Genomic DNA, 17,955 nt, shown 5'->3' on the forward strand with positions numbered 1-17,955 from the left:
TACCAAGAAAAAGTTCAAAGCACCTAGGAGGACATTTTACAGCCTGGGTGGTGACAGCACAAACTGTTCGGAACTTTTTCAATTATTAGTCTCAAAAGCAGGAAAGGTTTGCTACTCTTGAAAATCCCAAAAGATGGCATACATGTCTGTAAGAGAAACTTTTTTATTCCTTATTGTATCACAAACAAAGCAAAAGTCAGACAAGTAATAATGACTACAGTGCAGCTTTTAGAATATGAAGGGGGTAAAATTGGTTTATCATATTGCCCCTTCTTTTGTGTGTTTTCTATATATAAGATTAAACAAAAACTCCACTGACAGCCCAGATTCTGACCACAGCAATTTTATTTTAAGCAAGCACTAATGTCCTTTCATGTCCATTCCAGACAGAAGGGTAAAATGACATTTTGCTCAGTTTTGTTTCTACTTCATTATTAACAGTGAGAAAAATATGGTCAGAGTGTTAAACCTTTGCTATTACTGGAAGAAAGAGGGAGCAAACAAATAAACCATTTCTCTAATCCAAGACAAACCTTTTTCCCAAACCTGAGACCTGGTCTTGCCATCTCTCTTACACTAAAATTAACATGCAGTCAACAGGAAATACCAGATCTATTGTTCTCCAATTGTATTGTAAACTTATTTCCAGGGGAACATCTAATTATTCCTTCACCTTGACTTTTCCCTGGTTTCCAGAAAAATATAATTATATTTAATTACAGGACCCCAATTTAAGATACATTTTGAAATATTAAGCAATTAGCCCCAAAGATGGTTCCAAAGATTCTATAGAACCAAAGCATTTCAGTGAATACATTAATTTTATTTATTTAAAATTATATATATCCCATCCTCCATCATTACTGATACCAGGATACAGTGCAGCATAAAATAATCTTTAAGGAAAATTTAAAAAAAGAACTGATTCTTAAAAACACTGACAAACAAATCAACTAACAGAGAGAGTGAAGTCATCTGGAGATGATAGCTATCTAATTTAGTTACCACAAGCAAAACAGGATAGCCATATATCCATAAATATAGAAAAGGATCAATATAAAACTGCTTAAAATAAAAATACCTGAAGATAATTACACTTTCAATAGCATGTTACCTACCTGAAGGACAGGCACTTTTTGTGGTGTGTTCTGCGGTGACTGGTGAAGCTGCGCCCAAGGCTGATGGTGAGGATGTGGTGGTGGTGAAGACTGGTGGTGAATGCCTGGGTGAGGTGGCATGGGAGGACAGGTTGGCATCTGCTGCTGAAAAGATGACTGACTGGGATGCTGCTGGCCAGATATTAACCGTTCTTGTATTGCTTGTGGATCAGCAAGGCCAACACCTGGACAGCCATTTGGTCTCATGTGGCCCCCCATTTCCCGTGGGGCTGAAGACATGCCCATGAACGGCCGATTCTGTTGTATATTCCGAGGGCCCATACTCCTCTGTCCAATTCCCATGGCACCAGGCGGCTGGTGAGATGGCTGAGGATGGGGCATATTTGGATAACTGCCAACTTCCATTGGTATTCCTGCACTACCAGGCCTAACCTGTGGAGGAGGTGTACCTGCTGGATTACTCATTGCTTTCATGGGTGACATGGGAGGTGGAGAAGCATAGGTTCCCTGAGGCTGTGAAGGGTGCATAGTTTGTGTGTTCATTTGGTTAAGTGAGCCACTAGGGTGAAGGGGCTGCTGGTGCATTAGTCCTTGACCACTGTTAGATGGAAACCCTACGGCATTTGGGTACCTAGGTACAGACTGATTCATTGGAGTGTTATTTGTAAGGCCTAAATTCTGATTCATCCCTGTATTGTTTACTAATCCCTGATTAAGGTTACTGTAAGGATAACGAGAATACTGCCCTGAGTTGTTTATAGTAGGTGAAGGTACTGTCTGGCCCCGAGAACTAAAATTAAGTGTTTGTGGCCTAACAGCACCCTGCTGAGGAGGGTTAGGGGAGAATCTGGGACCATGGGCTACTGATTCTCCATGGAGAGCAGTGGGAGGGTGGTGATGAAATTGCTGCACTGAATGTCGTAAAGAAGGGCCCATGCTTGGATTCTGTTGGGGCACATGAGACATGTGGCCAGGTCCTGAGGTGGCAATGAAAGGATTTCCCTGATTAAGACCTTCCTGGCTTTGAGAAAACTGGTTTATCCTCTGCTGTTGTGGCTGACCATGCTGTTGCATTGAAAAGTCACCACGAGCCATATAATTTCCCATTGGCTGCATGTGCTGAGGATGTCCCTGTCCAGGTGGTCCTGATGGTGCTGGTGGTGGCGGCTGAGTGGGTGGTGGTTGCTGTTGCTGGTATGGTGCTCTTATCTGGTCTGGCACTTGAACTGCCCTTGGCCCCCACATAGAACTACCATCTACAAAGGGTTGTGCATGCCTTTCATTCTGCATACCAGGATAGACACCCATTTGGCTACCGGTACTCCCACCGTGAGGAACTGGAGGATTATGATACTGTGAGTGAGGAGATGCTATACCATTCCCTGGGGCATTACTCATCATTCTGTTGGGCTGATCCATCAGATGCATTTTCTGCTGTTCATACTGATTATAATGATCAAAGTGGGTCAACTTTGCTTGATTTTGACTGTTAGGAGGATGGTGAAGGGGTGATTGCAATGAGGCAAATCCTTGATCAATAGGCATTTGTTGCCCCATAGCGTTTACTGCATTTTCGGGGTATCCACATTCACCCAAGCCCTCCAGTCCTTCACTGAAAATATTCCCATCTTCTCCAAACAGGCTCATCATTCCTGGATCTGCCATCTTTGTTCCAGCACGCAGCGTCTCAGAGCCACAACTAGAATACTAGTTCGTGCTTCACCTCACTGAGGTGTTTGTCTTCAAAGCCTTTAATCCTCAACTAATCGCCTTCATGTCATTCCATATTTCCTTAATTCTTTTGGACCACAGAGTGTCAGGCAAATTCGTGTTACGAGTCCTAAAAAAAAGAAGAGAAAGAATTTTAAAAAATCAGGTTGAAAGTAAAAACACAAGTTGTATTTAAACACGCTACAGCTTTCTGCAATTCTAAAGGAAGCCTTTACAAATCCTGAGCTTTTAATATTTCATTAAAAAAAACTCATATGAGGCTTGATTATGATAAGAAACTAGAAAGCCAGGAAACAGTAACCTTAAATTAATCCATTCACTACACTTCCTTGTGTTCCATTCCTGGATAGAACAGAACAAAAGAACACAACAGGCAGCTGAGGCAGCTGCCACAGCAGGCAGTCAAATGTATGAATATAGCCAAACAGCCCATCTGCTGAACTAAAACCCTGAAAATGCTCTACTTACCAACAGCATGTCCTTAACCTTATTCCCCCGAGCAGAGTAATCAGATGAGTGAGCAAGCAGCAGCAAGAACTACAATAAGCTAAGTCAGTTATATGCCTAGCTCTTAAGGTTAATTTCTTCTAGTAGTCACAAAATCCTGTTGCTCAGTTAACTAACTACACATTTAAATAAATTATAAGGCACACTCGATACGCAATGAAGTTGCAAACAGGATATTGAGTTCTGTATTAATGCAACGTTCGGGCTTAATTCTTAACATTTGTATCCAATGCAGCACTAAGTTAAAGTCACTAAACAATATTCAAGTTACAAGAAAGGAGATTGCGACTAAACGTGTGGAAAAACTTTCTGACAGTAAGAGCTGTTTGACAGTGGAACAGACTCCCACAAGAGGCGGTGGACTCTCCTTCCTCCTCGGTGGTTTTTAAGCAGAGGTTGGGTGGCCAGCTGTCATGGATGCTTTAGCCAAGATTCCTGCATTGCAGGGGTTTGGAGTAGATGACCCTTGGGTCCCTTCCAACTCAAAGATTCTATGAATACATTGGCTCTGCTGGTGAAAAGGTTTGCACCAGCAGAACACTGATGCACACCAGAATGCATAAAGAAGTTGTTGGTAACTCTGTGGCACAATGGACTGTGCAATCTGTTGCACGACGAGTTTCCACTAGTGCAAGTGCTGCACTGGATTCCTCTGTTAAAGCTCAACCACCCACTAACGCAATAGATCTTGTGCTAGCAGACAGAGAACACTGGATACCAGCTACTGCTTTCAGGTGTTTACTTGTATTACCATAGACATAATCCTTACGACAACCCTGTAAAGCTAAGTCAGTATTATCTGCCATATTGCAGACAAGGTAACCAAGACTGAGAACATATGGCTTGCCCAAAGCTGCCTAGCAAGTTCATGGCAGTAGTGAAATTCGAACTGGAAACTTCCTGATTAGTAACAAATTATTTGATTATTTAATAAAGAATTGTTAAGGTCATAGAAGACATATACAGCCAATATGCTTATGGGGACAGGGAAGACGGCACCCAGGAATCAGACTAGTTTATTCTGCAAACAATTTTTTAAATGAAGAACGTAATTTCTGAACTCCCTGGCATAAATGGGGGTAATTATGAGTAACCAATGTAGAAATGTTTAAAACAAGTAATCAAGTTTCACTGAACGCCTAGATGTCATCAAGATTTCCAACTTGATTTGTACTACATCTTACAAGTTTTTTTTTAAAAAAACCAACCAAGCAAATAAAAAGCAAATTGCATATTTTTAAAAAAACCTTCTGACTTAGCCTGACATGAAATTAATGGTACAATACTGACTAAGGTGAAAAATTCAGTGCTGTGGACTTTACCTTGAGGAAACTTTTCTGTATCATAAGCTCATTAGTAACAATGAATGGATAACAACTGCAAGTGCAATATTGGGCAAGCTTTGCAGCTTCAAAACTTTAACTTTATTTACTAAATGCAACCTCTTACATCAGAGCTAGTGTATTATGTGGTGATATAAGAACAGTCTCTCTCAGAGGTGGTGCCCCTAAAGGGGATTGTTTTTCTCTCACAAACATGGTTGCTGGAAACAGTGTTATACTTAGGGCTTCAGTTGAAAGCTGATCCATGGCATTTGCTAGTTTTATGATTTTTAACTGATTTGAGTACTGGCTTTATGTGCGCCTCTTGTGTGTTATAATATATTATGTTTATACACATGCAACCTGACTTGGAGTCCAAAGTTGAATGATAGAATAACTAGAACGAGAGACTAACTTTCCTAACTAAATAAATTCCCGCCCACAACCTGAAAAGGTACAATTTAGTTGCCGGTTTTCTCACCTCAACACCACCTAGGCCTAAGGAAGCCATTAACAACATGGCATAAAACAGATAAACCCACAGATAAGGAAAACCCTCCATTTGAAGAAATACCCACTAAAAAGAACCAACGAACTGGAAATTAAAGCCGGGGGATATAAATATTGCCTGAAACCAGTTTAAAGTTGAAATTGTGAGAGATTTCAGAATTCTGGAGAAGGCAATCACGAATTCCCGCTCGCTCCTGACACTTCAATCAGGTCGCCTGTTGCTCGCCCACTCCCTTCCTCCGCAGCCCAGCCGCCAACCTTGGTAGGCTGAGATACGAATGGTGATTGCCTGCCTTACAGCCAGTGCCTTCACTTATTTCTTTGGCCGCATGAGAGCTGGTGGGCTGCCTCCTCCCTTCCTTCTTGCACTAATCGCTGAGCAGAACAGAGCCTGAGCAGAAGGCTTTTGTTTTGTTAGTGCCCCCACTGCTGAGCGGAATGGTGGCTCCCAGTAGCCACAGCTTGCGCAGCAAGAGGCTATTGACAGGGTGAGCTGTGACTGGCAGCTCCAGGGATGCTGGCAGTGCTCCGGGGCGCCACGTTTGCATGAGGTGCCATGCCATGCCATGTGGTGCCCCAGCTGATGCACTCCGCCTAGGGTAGCACCGCCCACCTGGCCTCACCAGGAAGTGGCAGAAGCTGTGCACGGTGACGCTGATTATCTGTATGGCCAGCAACTGCTTTCTTCCTCCCCACCTTCTTTCTGAAATCATACTATATCAGCGAGGTTTAGCTGGCGATATATTACGATGTTGGAAAGCAAACATTGCCCAGCCCAACTGGAAATAAATTTCATTCCAGATGCTCGTTTGGACACTGACGTGAAAGAGGAAGACTGAGCAGACTGCTTGGCGGTTCTCCTGGGATTTCAGATAAAGGAGGGAAGTGGACCTCTAGCCTCTAGGGAAATGGAGGAGGGAGGGAGAGGGTGAATGCTCAGGTTTGGGGCTGGCAGTTAGCCCCAAACATGCGCTATCAAGCATTACAAAGGACAGCTGGGGAAGGCCTAGAAGTGTGGGTCCTTTTCCCTTTCCCCACCTCCGCACCCCAAAAGTCCTGAACAGCACCAAAGGGCTCCAGCCTGACTAGAACAAGAATTTTCCTAGGGTGGGAATACAAAGCAACATTTTATTACATGTCTCACTTGTATAGTTATAGTGACCTCTCTTACAGAGATACTGCAAGGATTACTGAATAATGTTTATGAAGCACTTTATAAAATTCAAAGTGCTATATAAATGCTGAGTTTTATGGAATTCAGAAGCACAGCTTAGATGGCTTTAAAAAGACAGATTTGTGGATAACAGAAAGTGATAGACCTATAAGCCATGCGAGCAAAGTGGAACCTCTAGAGGAGAGTGATTAAGAACAGGAGATGACTGTTGTCTTCAAAACCCACTTGAGAGCTTTCAGAGGTTGTTGACTTGTATCTGCTGGAAATACTAACCTAAAATTGATATTTTTTACCTACATCTCTTTAAAACACAGGTCAAAAATAGGTAATAAATTATGAAAACCAAGCAAATACAATCCAGCACAATCTATAATAAAATATTACAAAACCATCACCAGTTTAAAAGCTAACAGATGACAACAAATGATTTTGGAACGAGGTAAGCATACATAGTTTTCTATAAGACAAGCAAATGCAGGATCTAGTGGTGCTCCTGGGGTGGGATTTCCAGTGCAATCAGCATTATCAAGCTGGGCATTGTTTGTATATTTACGTACAATACTCTTCAAACCTATGAATAACATTCTCTATAGGCTGTGTGGTGATACTGAGCAAAGCCATTCAGCAACTATTCATGAAGAGGAGGAGGAGGAGGAGAAGAAGAGTTTGGATTTGATATCCCGCTTTATCACTACCCTAAGGAGTCTCAAAGCGGCTAACATTCTCCTTTCCCTTCCTCCCCCACAACAAACACTCTGTGAGGTGAGTGGGGCTGAGAGACTTCAAAGAAGTGTGACTAGCCCAAGGTCACCCAGCAGCTGCATGTGGCGGAGCGGAGACACGAATCCAGTTCACCAGATTACGAGACTACCGCTCTTAACTACTACACCACACTGGCAAGTCCCAACCTTATGCTTCATCCCCGGTTCTCAGTCCAGCCAGACAGTTCAATATATAGAATCACAAAGAATCAACATGCAGTGTTTGAATCCAATAGTGAATATTTTTTCCTTTATCTTTGTCCTCTAAGTTTCTACATCATGGCTTGTAGATTTTCTTTAAAGTCTTGCAAATCAGAGCCAAGTATTGCCTCCTGACTTTCATCTCTCTCTGAAAGCTAACCTCTGGAACTGCATACTGAACAGAGTCTAAACAAATGCAGAGCTCAACTGATAAGTATGAGAACATGGATCAGTACACGAAACTAAAGAATTTATTTACTAGCATAGCATTCTCTAGACAGCTTACAAAATACACGTTTTTAAAAATATTAAAAGTGGTAGAAGACTGCGTAAATACAAGAACCCATATCTTGCCGAACCCCCAAAATTAAAATCAAATTTAAAATATGGAGTCCAAGATTACCTAAACTGGGGTAAGCAATGTGGTGCCCTCCAGATGCAATTCCTACCATCCCTGACCATTGTCCACACTGGTTGGGTCTAATTAGGGTTGTAGTTGAACAACATCTGCAGGGCACCATGTTGGCTACCCTGACCTAAACTATTTAACAGGCCTGGGTGAACAGAAAGATCACAAAGCTGGTATGAGGCAAGCCTCTCTGGGAAGGTTCTCCCTGGTAGTTAGTTACCTGTCTCATTTTATTCAGCAGCAGCACCCACAGCAGGCCTCCAAAGAGGTTTGGGTAATCTTTGGGAGAGTAATCCCAAAGATTCTCTGGGTCCCAAGCTGTTTAGGGCTTTAACTTGCACTTTAAATTGGGCTCAGAAACAGAATCAGGTCATAGTACATACAAAAATAAGAAAAACGATCAGTAACAGGAGAAGTGGAAGTTTGAAAATGTGAAGAGACCAGAATTTATGTATGTGATAATCTAATTATTTAATAAATTTAAGAAGTAACTTCAGTAAAATTTCAGTAAAATTCTTCTGGGAATTGTTACTGGCCCCAGCTACCCAGCAGTGTGCATTTTCACATGTATATATTTGCACATTTGCATTTTCACATGTATATATGCCACTGCCCCCCCAATACCTTTAAGGCAAGAAAAAAACATAATGGGGGCTGTCTATACAGGTCTATGTACAATGCTGAAGCATGTGTAGTAATAAGTGTTTGTAACATCTGGGGGGAACTTGTCAACACCTTTGCTTTCAGTGTCTCTTCCATCTGGAGCCAGAAACCGCAAGACAGAGCAGAAGTAGTAGCCTGGGTGAAGATGTCCCACTCTGTTACAGACTAGTATCTTGCTGATCCACCAGATCATTTTCTCCCCGACCTACCCCTGACATTGTGGCTGCAATTCTCTACTTAGCTTCCTGGGAGAAAGCCCTACTGAACCCAGTGGGACACTTGAGTAGACATTCACACATCTTTCTACCACCAACTGCCCTGTGGGAAAGAAGCTGATTATGTGCTATTACGGTATTGTTTATTGTGGATTTTTTCAATGCAATTTAATGTTACATGTAAAGGGGATTGGAAGGATTTGTACCCTGAAAGGACGGATATAAAAAAATTGTAATAAACAGTCATGGGAAGCAGAGTATCAGCTGGAACATCTGAGAGCCAACCTACACATAATGTTAATCATGTTGCTTGCACTACTAAATAGAATTTTTACTGCAGAAATACCAAGAGTCAAGAGTGGGGGGAGATGATCTAGATAGGGTTCACAACAAGGTACCAATGACTAAAGCCACCCAACTCTCACACCCGGGTTCAAATCTAGACAGGAGTCTTTGAGCTGGCCACTTCTGCAAGAAAAACCCTGCACTTGAGGGAAACCACCATGATCAATGTCATATGTAGTTTGGCTTTGAGGACTGGGAGAAACGTGTGTACATCTTTGCCCATCCCTAATAACTCACTTGTTTTACTGTATTCAGATCACTGCAATAACTTCAATTAGTATGTGAAGTGTAAATGTTCTAAACAAATAAAATATTTAAGTGGCCACCTGAAGTAAACACTACACACAGAGGAAAAATAGTGAGTATGAAATCGCATGGTTTATCTATACCAAATTCAAACATCACAAAGGAGGCATAAAGTTTAGATAACTAAATGTAATTTTTGCACTTTGAAGTATCTGAGAGCTCATGCTTACCATTTAAGCATGATGGAAGTGTGTATTCTATTTACAACTATTTCCCCCCCTTAAAATCTGGCTGCAAAAAAGTAATACTGTGTAAGTATGTATGTTCATGCTGCCTGAAATAAAAGTGAAAAAGATTTATATCATTGTCTTCCCATTTAAAGACAACTGCATATTTTTAAAGGCAAAAGTAACCCCCAGTCTTGTGTTACTCCGGTTTTAAACAGTGAACACAAAATTGAATGAGATAATGGGTTTACACAGATGCTTAAACATCTGGGAGCACTGACTGCTCCAAGACTCTCGGATACATAATATTTAAAGGCCTATCTTCTACACTATTTGCTGAAGGGGGGGGAATAAAACACAAGTGTTTTCATTTAGCTAAAGTTGATTTAAGTAGATCCAGAATTGTGGCCCTTATACAAGAGAACCTGACACATTCTTAAACAGCATTCAGCTTGAGCTCCATGGAATTTTGTCTGCAATAGCCTGTTTGTTTGTTTGTTTGTTTGTTAACCTTAGTGTGCTGAAGAGATAATACTATAGTGGTGCCTCACAAGACGAAATTAATTCGTTCCGCGAGTTTTGTCGTCTTGCGATTTTTTTCGTCTTGCGAAGCACGGTGTTGGGAAAGTTTTGGGAAAGCTTCAAAAATCACCAAAGTCTTTAAAAACCTCAAAAAAGGCTACCACACCGCGTTCTATGAGTTGCTCCTCGAAGTCAAGTCGCAACTGTATTAACGGTGTTAAGAAAAAGGAAACAAACTTGCAAGACGTTTCCGTCTTGCGAAGCAAGCCCATAGGGAAAATCGTCTTGCGAAGCAGCTCAAAAAACAAAAAACCCTTTCGTCTAGCGAGTTTTTTGTTTTGCGAGGCATTTGTCTTGCGAGGTACCACTGTATTTAAAAAATATTGTTATTACTTGTACAATGTATAGGCTGTTAACAGCAACGCCTCTTAAGCAGCAAACTTCTAACCCTTTTTAACTTTCGGGGAAAAAATGTGCTACAAATCAACTTATCCTTTAGCTAACAAAAACAGAGGCTTATCCATTTATTTTTCTGAAAAAGACAGAAAAGAGGTTGTTGTTGTTTTTTAAAAAGCCACTAGTCTATCTTGTCTATATAACAGCTGGTGAAATTTCCGTACTGACATTTTCAAAATTCATCATTTCCTTATAACTATGAAAATCAGTTAAAATGATATATGTCTGTAAAAACTTGCACTTAGCATCCCTAGCATGTTAGCAAATAGCTTCTCTCAAATACCTGAATACATAAAAATGCAGAAACTATTTATTTTGTAACTTTACTATAGTTTCAGAGTTAAATCTCACTAATTATTGATTTCTTGAACCTGGCTCAGTGGTTAACAGGCAGCTGGTGCAGATCTTTGAACACTAGTGTAATAAGCACCGTAGCAACCACATCAGGGGTTGGCAAACTACGGTCCGCGGGCTGGATACAGCCTGAGGGGGTCATTAAACTGGCCCCCGGCCCTTGCCACCCACTTGATCAGTCACAGAGCACTGGTTTAGCTCCTGCAGCCAATAGGAAGCTGCAGACACCCCCCCCCACCACCATGGCTCCAAAAGCCAGTGGGGAAAGTGTGGTGGGTGGGGGCGCATGCGCATGGGGGTGCACACTCCCGTGACCGTGCTTACTCGTGGGCAATCCGGCCCGCCGGCGGAAAAGTTTGCCGACCCTGAACTACATTTTGCACAAACCAGGCAAAAAGGTAGCTCCACATACAGCACATTACAGGAGCCTAGCCCACTTGCAGTATAAGTGATATACAAGTATCACAAAACTTTTTCCAATTGCCGGGGGGGGGAATAAAACAACTTTTAATTTAGTTTGAATGTTCTATTCCAACAAATGCAAAGCATTTACAGTATTAGAAATCCTTTTCAATGCTTGTAAACAATGACAACTCAATAGCACACTTTCCTTAAATAGCTTAAATTTTAATGGCAAGAAATGAAGGCACTGAAAACTGTAACCTTAATCTTGGTGTGCCAAAAGAGGTGAGCAAGTGAAATAACAATTTTATTTATTTTAGAAATTGCCACCCACTCTTCAGTGTGAAATTCTTCTCTCTCACCCACATCCCACCTCCCTAACTTAAGAACTGTCGCTGGGAAAAGGTTGAGCACAACTTTGGAACTGCACAGTTTAACTTGTAACGTATGTATAATGTTATTAATTTATGAAAAAGCATGCATGGAAATGGATTATTTCCCCCCACACAGAAGAGAACGTGGTGAAAAATATTCATGCCCTCAGCACTGATTCCCATTCCACAAGATGCCTACAGTTTTCAAGATCGAAAACAAGGTACCTAACTTTTTGATAATATCCCTTTGTGAGCAAGCATTGCATCTCCCTTGTAAATAAGATTGTAAGGGATCTCCATTCCACTTTCCACCTTAGCTTCCCCTGCCTCCTTCACATGTCCTCCATACGTAATTCACAATTGTAGACAGAATTCACATCAGCCTGGTCTTGATATCTTTGTGTTCTGCTTTGAGTGATGGCCTCAACAGTATGAGGGCTGTGACCCAAGGTAACAATTCAGCTCTGGGCAGAGTGAAGTGAGGAAAGACAAGGTAGAGTAGGTTGAGCCAAGGTCTCCAGGAACTGTTTGAAAATAGCCAGGCACCAAACACATTTTGCACTTGGCTATCGGCTGCTTGCAACCAAGTGAAGATGCCTGTATGGCACCTGATATCTTAACCATGCCTGGGGATCGTTGGATCTTGACTCTTTTCACACACTAATACCACATCCTGTAGAATTCTATCAGATATATTTTATCTGCACAATCGGAATGAATTTCAGGAACTAAAATGCGTTTTCTGTGCAACCTGAGCAGGAGCAGTGAACAATGTTATAGTTAACTGTTGTAGCTTGTCTTCACATACCCCATGCCACTGCCCTGTTCACAGTTGTGAAAAATATTCTCACACTATGAATGATCTGTGTCACCATTAAGAAAAAAGAGGTAGGAATAGGCCAATACATATGTGGGCTGTCCCTGGGTCAAATGACTTTTCTTCTTTAAGTTCTCAAAGTTCTTAACCTAGTTTAAGATTGTAATCTGAAGTAGTCAGGTGTTTAACTGATAATCAATCATCATTTGAAAACTAAAACTTTAGAGCTGTCTTGCCAAAAAATGGCAATTAGTCATTCTGTTTTGGCAACTGTAACTTGGCTTTAAAGTTCCATTTGGTGCCTTGCTTATATATCTAAGTTTCTAACGCTGCCCCCAAGCAGCATGATGGAAGCTGTAGCTCAAAGCAGCTGGAGGCACTAGGTTGGGGAAGACTGCACTAGGGTTACTGAGCTGAAGTCACAAGACAAAACAATTCTCTCAGGTTGGAGAAGCAATGGAACAGCAGGCTCCTCTCGTGCAAATGCTTCTGGGCCTCTAAATCACTGGCTTCATCCCCAAAAGATAGCGAGTCTGACCCTAAAATATGATATTCTGCCACACAGTTGTTGGCTGGGGTTGCTGGAGGAAAAGAGCTTTGACTGGCCAGCTAAACCAAGTGAGGGTAGTCGACGGGTCTTAAACCCTTGGTGAGTTAGGGACTTCCCCTGCATGAGAAGACAGTCTCCAGCAGATTGAGCGGACAAGGCCAATAGCTGTTCCAACTGTCAAAAAGGCAGTTTGTGCACATGCTGTAGAGGGCAATTAGGGGCAGATGGGGCTCATCAACCTGGGAAGGTAACCCATCTAGGAGGAGAAAATCTCCACTACATTGCGGGATATCTTCGGGAGAATAAAAGGCTAAGGGGAAAGAAAACCCTATACAAATTTGGAGTGGAGTCCCTATGATGCTTGGATGGTGCCTTGTACACCTCCTTCTGGCAACTTCTGCAGCCAAGCTGGTGTCAAATTTATTGCTCCGCTTTCCTTTGGAAAAGCTGAGAGGGGTTTTGTTGTTGTCTGGGCAGCCCAGGAACTCCATGCACACTGTTCAGGCTTGCACTAGAAGTAGGTCACTTCGGTGCTGCTAAAGCAGTGGTGTGACTTCACCCCCAGAGGTGCACTATTGTCTCTCAAGACAGGTGTCAACAATACTTCTCACAAGAGCACTGGGTACAAAACAAAATAAATGTACAAAATCATGTAACAATCAGCATTAATTTAAACAAATGATGCCACTCCCATTATGCTCCAAAGGCCTGCCAGAACAAATAGGTCTTAAGCAGCTGCCTGAATAAAGATAATGGGAGTGACAGTCAAATCTCAACAGGGAGGGAATTCCCTGCATGGGTTATCACCACTGAGTAGGCCTTGCCTCTTGAAGTAACACACACAAACACAAACACACCCTTCCAGGTCACATAATGTTAGGCATTAGTCACCATATTACTCCCATTGTTTTCTATTTGCACTGGTCCCCACTTTGTTTCTGGGCTCAATTTAAGGTACCATGAGGCACTGTTTTGCTGGAGCTAAAGAGGTCTATGTCTGGTCAGGTGACCTAGGTGGGAGTCAGTCTGGGAACCACATTTACACCACCTTGGGTTCCACGATGGCATAAAGGTAGAATAATAATATAAGAAAATAAGTATATACATGTGCCCTAGATTTCCCAAGTATCTTCCCCTTTCTGCTTCCCCCTTAGAATGGCATTCTGGCAGCTTGTAGGCACTATATTCTATTTCTTTCAATGGGATAGAGCATTGCCAAACACACAGATTGCTTGAGAACACAATAGGATGTTTGATGGGCTACTAAGCCAAGTAAACCCCAGTGTGAAAACCTCAGAATGTGTCCCTTTGCAGGACGACAGAAAGCCTGATATGCAGGAGAATGGCAACTTGTTAAGTCACCTGAAGGCAACTCTTACTAGACAAAGCTTGCCAGACAAGTGGCTATTTATGAGACTGTATTACACATACACCATATTCTTGTAAGGCAGGCATAGGCAAACTCCAGCCCTCCAGATGTTTCGGACTACAATTCCCATCATCCCTAGCTAACAGGACCTGTGGTCAGGGATGATGGGAATTGTAGTCTCAGACATCTGTTGGACTGGAGTTTGCCTATGCCTGTTGTAAGGGGTTGCCAATGTCGCACCTACAGCTGCTCATGTGCCCAAAGAAGCCGCCCCTGGTACTCATAGCAGCCCCTCCACTCACTGAAATTATGTTGGAAAGAAGCATTCCACTGCAGCCAATGGAAGATTGTGTGTACAAATGTATCCACAGGCCCCAAAAACCTGGTACCCCAATGCTAATTAACCTTAACCCACAGCTCTAAACAGGAAATACTATTAATCATTATCTTTTGACTGCAGGAAAAAACTAGGGATCGTATTAAATGCGGTGCTAAGTAAGCAATTATGTCAACACAAGTATTTCTGCTTGCACTATGGAACTTTGCTCCCTCTTCTCCCTTTGTACACACTTAATTTTTTTTCTAGGGTTTTCCCCAACCCTCCAGAGCAGATCTGAGGGACAGCATGGAGCAGGAACAAAGGAGACTTGTGTTGTGCAAGTGGTAATACTTGTGCTGCTGGGATGTGGTAGCTGAATACCACCCAAAGTTTAACAATCAAATCAAAACAGTTAAATTAAATTTAAAAAATAATTTAAAATAATGCCGAATTAGAAATATCAACATTTTAAGTAAGTTAGAAGCCCTTACACTTCAGTGCACTGAGAAATGTAGAAAAGTGTGGTGAGCTTTTAAAACTAGGCTATAGAGCCAGAAAGCTCATCAGTAAAGAACAATGCTAAATTGATTATAATATTAAAATGATTTGGTAACACAAGCTACCAGGAGGTCAAGGGAGACATTAAAACTGTTTCAGGGATTGTTTTCAAAACCTTCACAGGAATGTTAAACATTCAGAATACATATGTTTAAACTCCAAAGTATTTTACATTTGCAGCATTTCTCAAGAAGAAAGTGAGCAGTGAAATAAACCTTATTTCTATCTATCTCAAGCTACTGATCCAATGAATATGCAACAGTTATGTCAAAATGACCAGAACAAAATGGAGTGTGGGGACAGGAAAAGCTATATTGCTGCCAACCAACATCAAAATCTCACAGCAATTACAATGTCGTATAAAGTTGACACTAAGCTAGGGGACAATTCAAGAGGCAAGGCTAATAGCTACATCCCAAGGTCCTGAAAAAGCATCAAGCACAACTTATTACTTTCATTACTGGACAAAGTTTTTGTACATTTCCTGCATTTGTCACTCATTAACTAAATCATCTGGCAATTTCCTACCTCTCCTGCATTTAAAAAGGATCTGAAAGCCTATGTTTTTCACATTGTATAAGACTACTGAGATTTCTCTCTGTCCTTGCCATGCTATAGAGGGCCCTGCTCAAACAAGCTCCTCTTGTGCACACGACGAACATTCATTTTTCAAGCTTGGCAGGGCTGCAGCTGAAAATAATTTATTTGTTCTCTCTACAAGAGTACCACATATGCGATTGGGAGGGAAACATATCCATCAGGAATAAACTTGAGCACAAAGACAAGCTGAGTGTCACAGGATACAAAGGGGCAGAGGTCACAACAGTAAGCTGGAGGCTTTGCACTAGGCTGTGGTTGTTAATGCATGGCTGCTTCATTTGTTTTCTGACATGCAAAACAGAAGCATTAAGCATAATTTCGCATTTCATATTACTCATTATGAAAGAAACACTACATATGATGAAACCCTAAACATCAAAACATTAACAGCTCAGCTAAGTTGCCCAGGAACACTGTTTTCCAATATGGATTATACAACAAATATTCTTTTGTACATACCAAGTACTAAATAATATTTCTGTATGAAATATGGCTATAGAAAGTATCAATTATCTTTTGACATTCATGCTAACCACATCTGAAATATCTGCTGCCAACTAAATTGCTGCTCAGAAACAAGAACTTATACTTTACCTCCGCCATTAAAAAGTAAAGAAAACTGTGACGTAAGCCGAAGCCTTGGGAAATTTACCATGTGCAAGCACAGTCTTATGGATTGGATCCAAATGCTTAAGAGTAGACCCAATGAAATAGATCATTTTAATCACTCCCTGGTCTCATTTTGGAACAGCTACATTTCTGATTTTAAACAAAATGCTTATGCTCAGGCTTTTAAAAAACTTTTCCAAATGATGCAACTGCTGCAACTTGAAAAGCCATAGGTGGTCAAGAAACATTTCCCCTGTCTCTCTCCTGAAAGATGTAATCATACAGGGCAACCAAAGCAGTTTCCATACAGAAGAATCACTATGCTAAATACAGCACCAAGTTATTAGAGAAGTTGGGGGGGGGGGCGCGATTGTCTTTACAGAGAAAAAAGTGGAGCCATCTATGATGAAGCACATACATTGAAACCCAGTTTAAGTAGTAGTGCAGCCTCAACACTGCTGCCTGATGAAACAAATGGATCTGGACAATGTACAAGATTGTTTGTGCCACTGACTACAATTCTAGCTAAGTTCACAACTTTCACCCATACATTAATATTACAACACTTGATACAGGCTGCAATATGAGACTTGAAATGCAAAAGCAGTTAGTTGCTGGTTCTGCCTAGATTCTGGCTGCAGGCTCAACACCAGCATCTTTTTGGCACCAGGTAAATACATTTCTTTTCTCCCAGACACCTGAGTGGTAATCCCCACCCCCCTTGCAACAGCTGGTGGTATATAAATTTCCTTTGGAGCCTAACCATTGTAGTCAGATCTAGGCTAGGGGATGGTGGAATTGTTCCTACGGTTTGGTTACCACATATGGTGCTTCACTTTTACTTTTCTTGTTTTTCATATGTTGCATTGTGTATTTTAAGTCACTTTGTGATGCCTGTGCAAAGTGACTAGTAAGTTTAATAAACAATAATACTGTACCTGGAACACCTTACTTGCTCTTATTAATAACCAGTTCAGATACTGAAGTTTGATAGGTCCAAAACCTTTCAAAAAGGAACCAGCTGAGCTATGCTGGAGACCAAACAGCTGCTAGTGAACAGGCAGCTGTGGTATGAACGATAACTATGTTGTCTATAGCTTATAAGGCTGGGAAATGCGGACAAAACCATAGAACTGAATCACAATCAAATATCACCATGCAGCTACCACTCAACTCAAACAAACAAGAACCTAAATTGAAAGATATCTCTAAATCAGCAAGCTTATTACAGGTGAACACTCCCATTGGCAGTCCAATGGAAATTTTAGAATCTAGGACTAGAAAATCTTTACATTTGTTCGCCACACCATAGTACTACAATAAGCTTCTCTTCACAAGACTTGTGTGAAAGTCTTCATTTTGACTGTCCTGAACTAACTGCCAATAAACTTCATAGTGAGATTCCAAGCTGAGAGGGAAAGAAAAAAAATTTCTCCCTTATCTAATCACATCCTTTCTTAATTATCAATTTCCAAAAAATCAAAGATCCAAGTTCTTTAGCCTTTCCTCACATGAAAGGTATCCCAACATCCAGGAACAAACAAATGCAGGGAGAAGTTTGTTTTATACAGCATTAACAAGAAATATAAGATTCAG

General features: G+C 41.3%; 1 protein-coding gene across 8 annotated transcripts in view; it reads right to left on the reverse strand.

Moving 5' to 3' along the window:
* Positions 1–17,955, reverse strand: part of CHD7 (chromodomain helicase DNA binding protein 7) — a 145,186-nt gene that overhangs the window by 106,029 nt on the left and 21,202 nt on the right. For all 8 annotated transcript variants that reach the window (XM_081013251.1, XM_081013250.1, XM_081013249.1 and 5 more), the window contains one exon: positions 1,119–2,958. In XM_081013251.1, the coding sequence (XP_080869377.1) occupies positions 1,119–2,783 (1,665 nt within the window). In that variant the 5' untranslated portion in view covers positions 2,784–2,958. The remainder of the gene's footprint in view (positions 1–1,118; positions 2,959–17,955) is intronic.

The sequence above is a fragment of the Podarcis pityusensis genome (genome assembly GCF_964106645.2).
Source record: "Podarcis pityusensis genome assembly, chromosome: 7".
In the NCBI taxonomy this organism is placed as follows: domain Eukaryota; kingdom Metazoa; phylum Chordata; class Lepidosauria; order Squamata; family Lacertidae; genus Podarcis; species Podarcis pityusensis.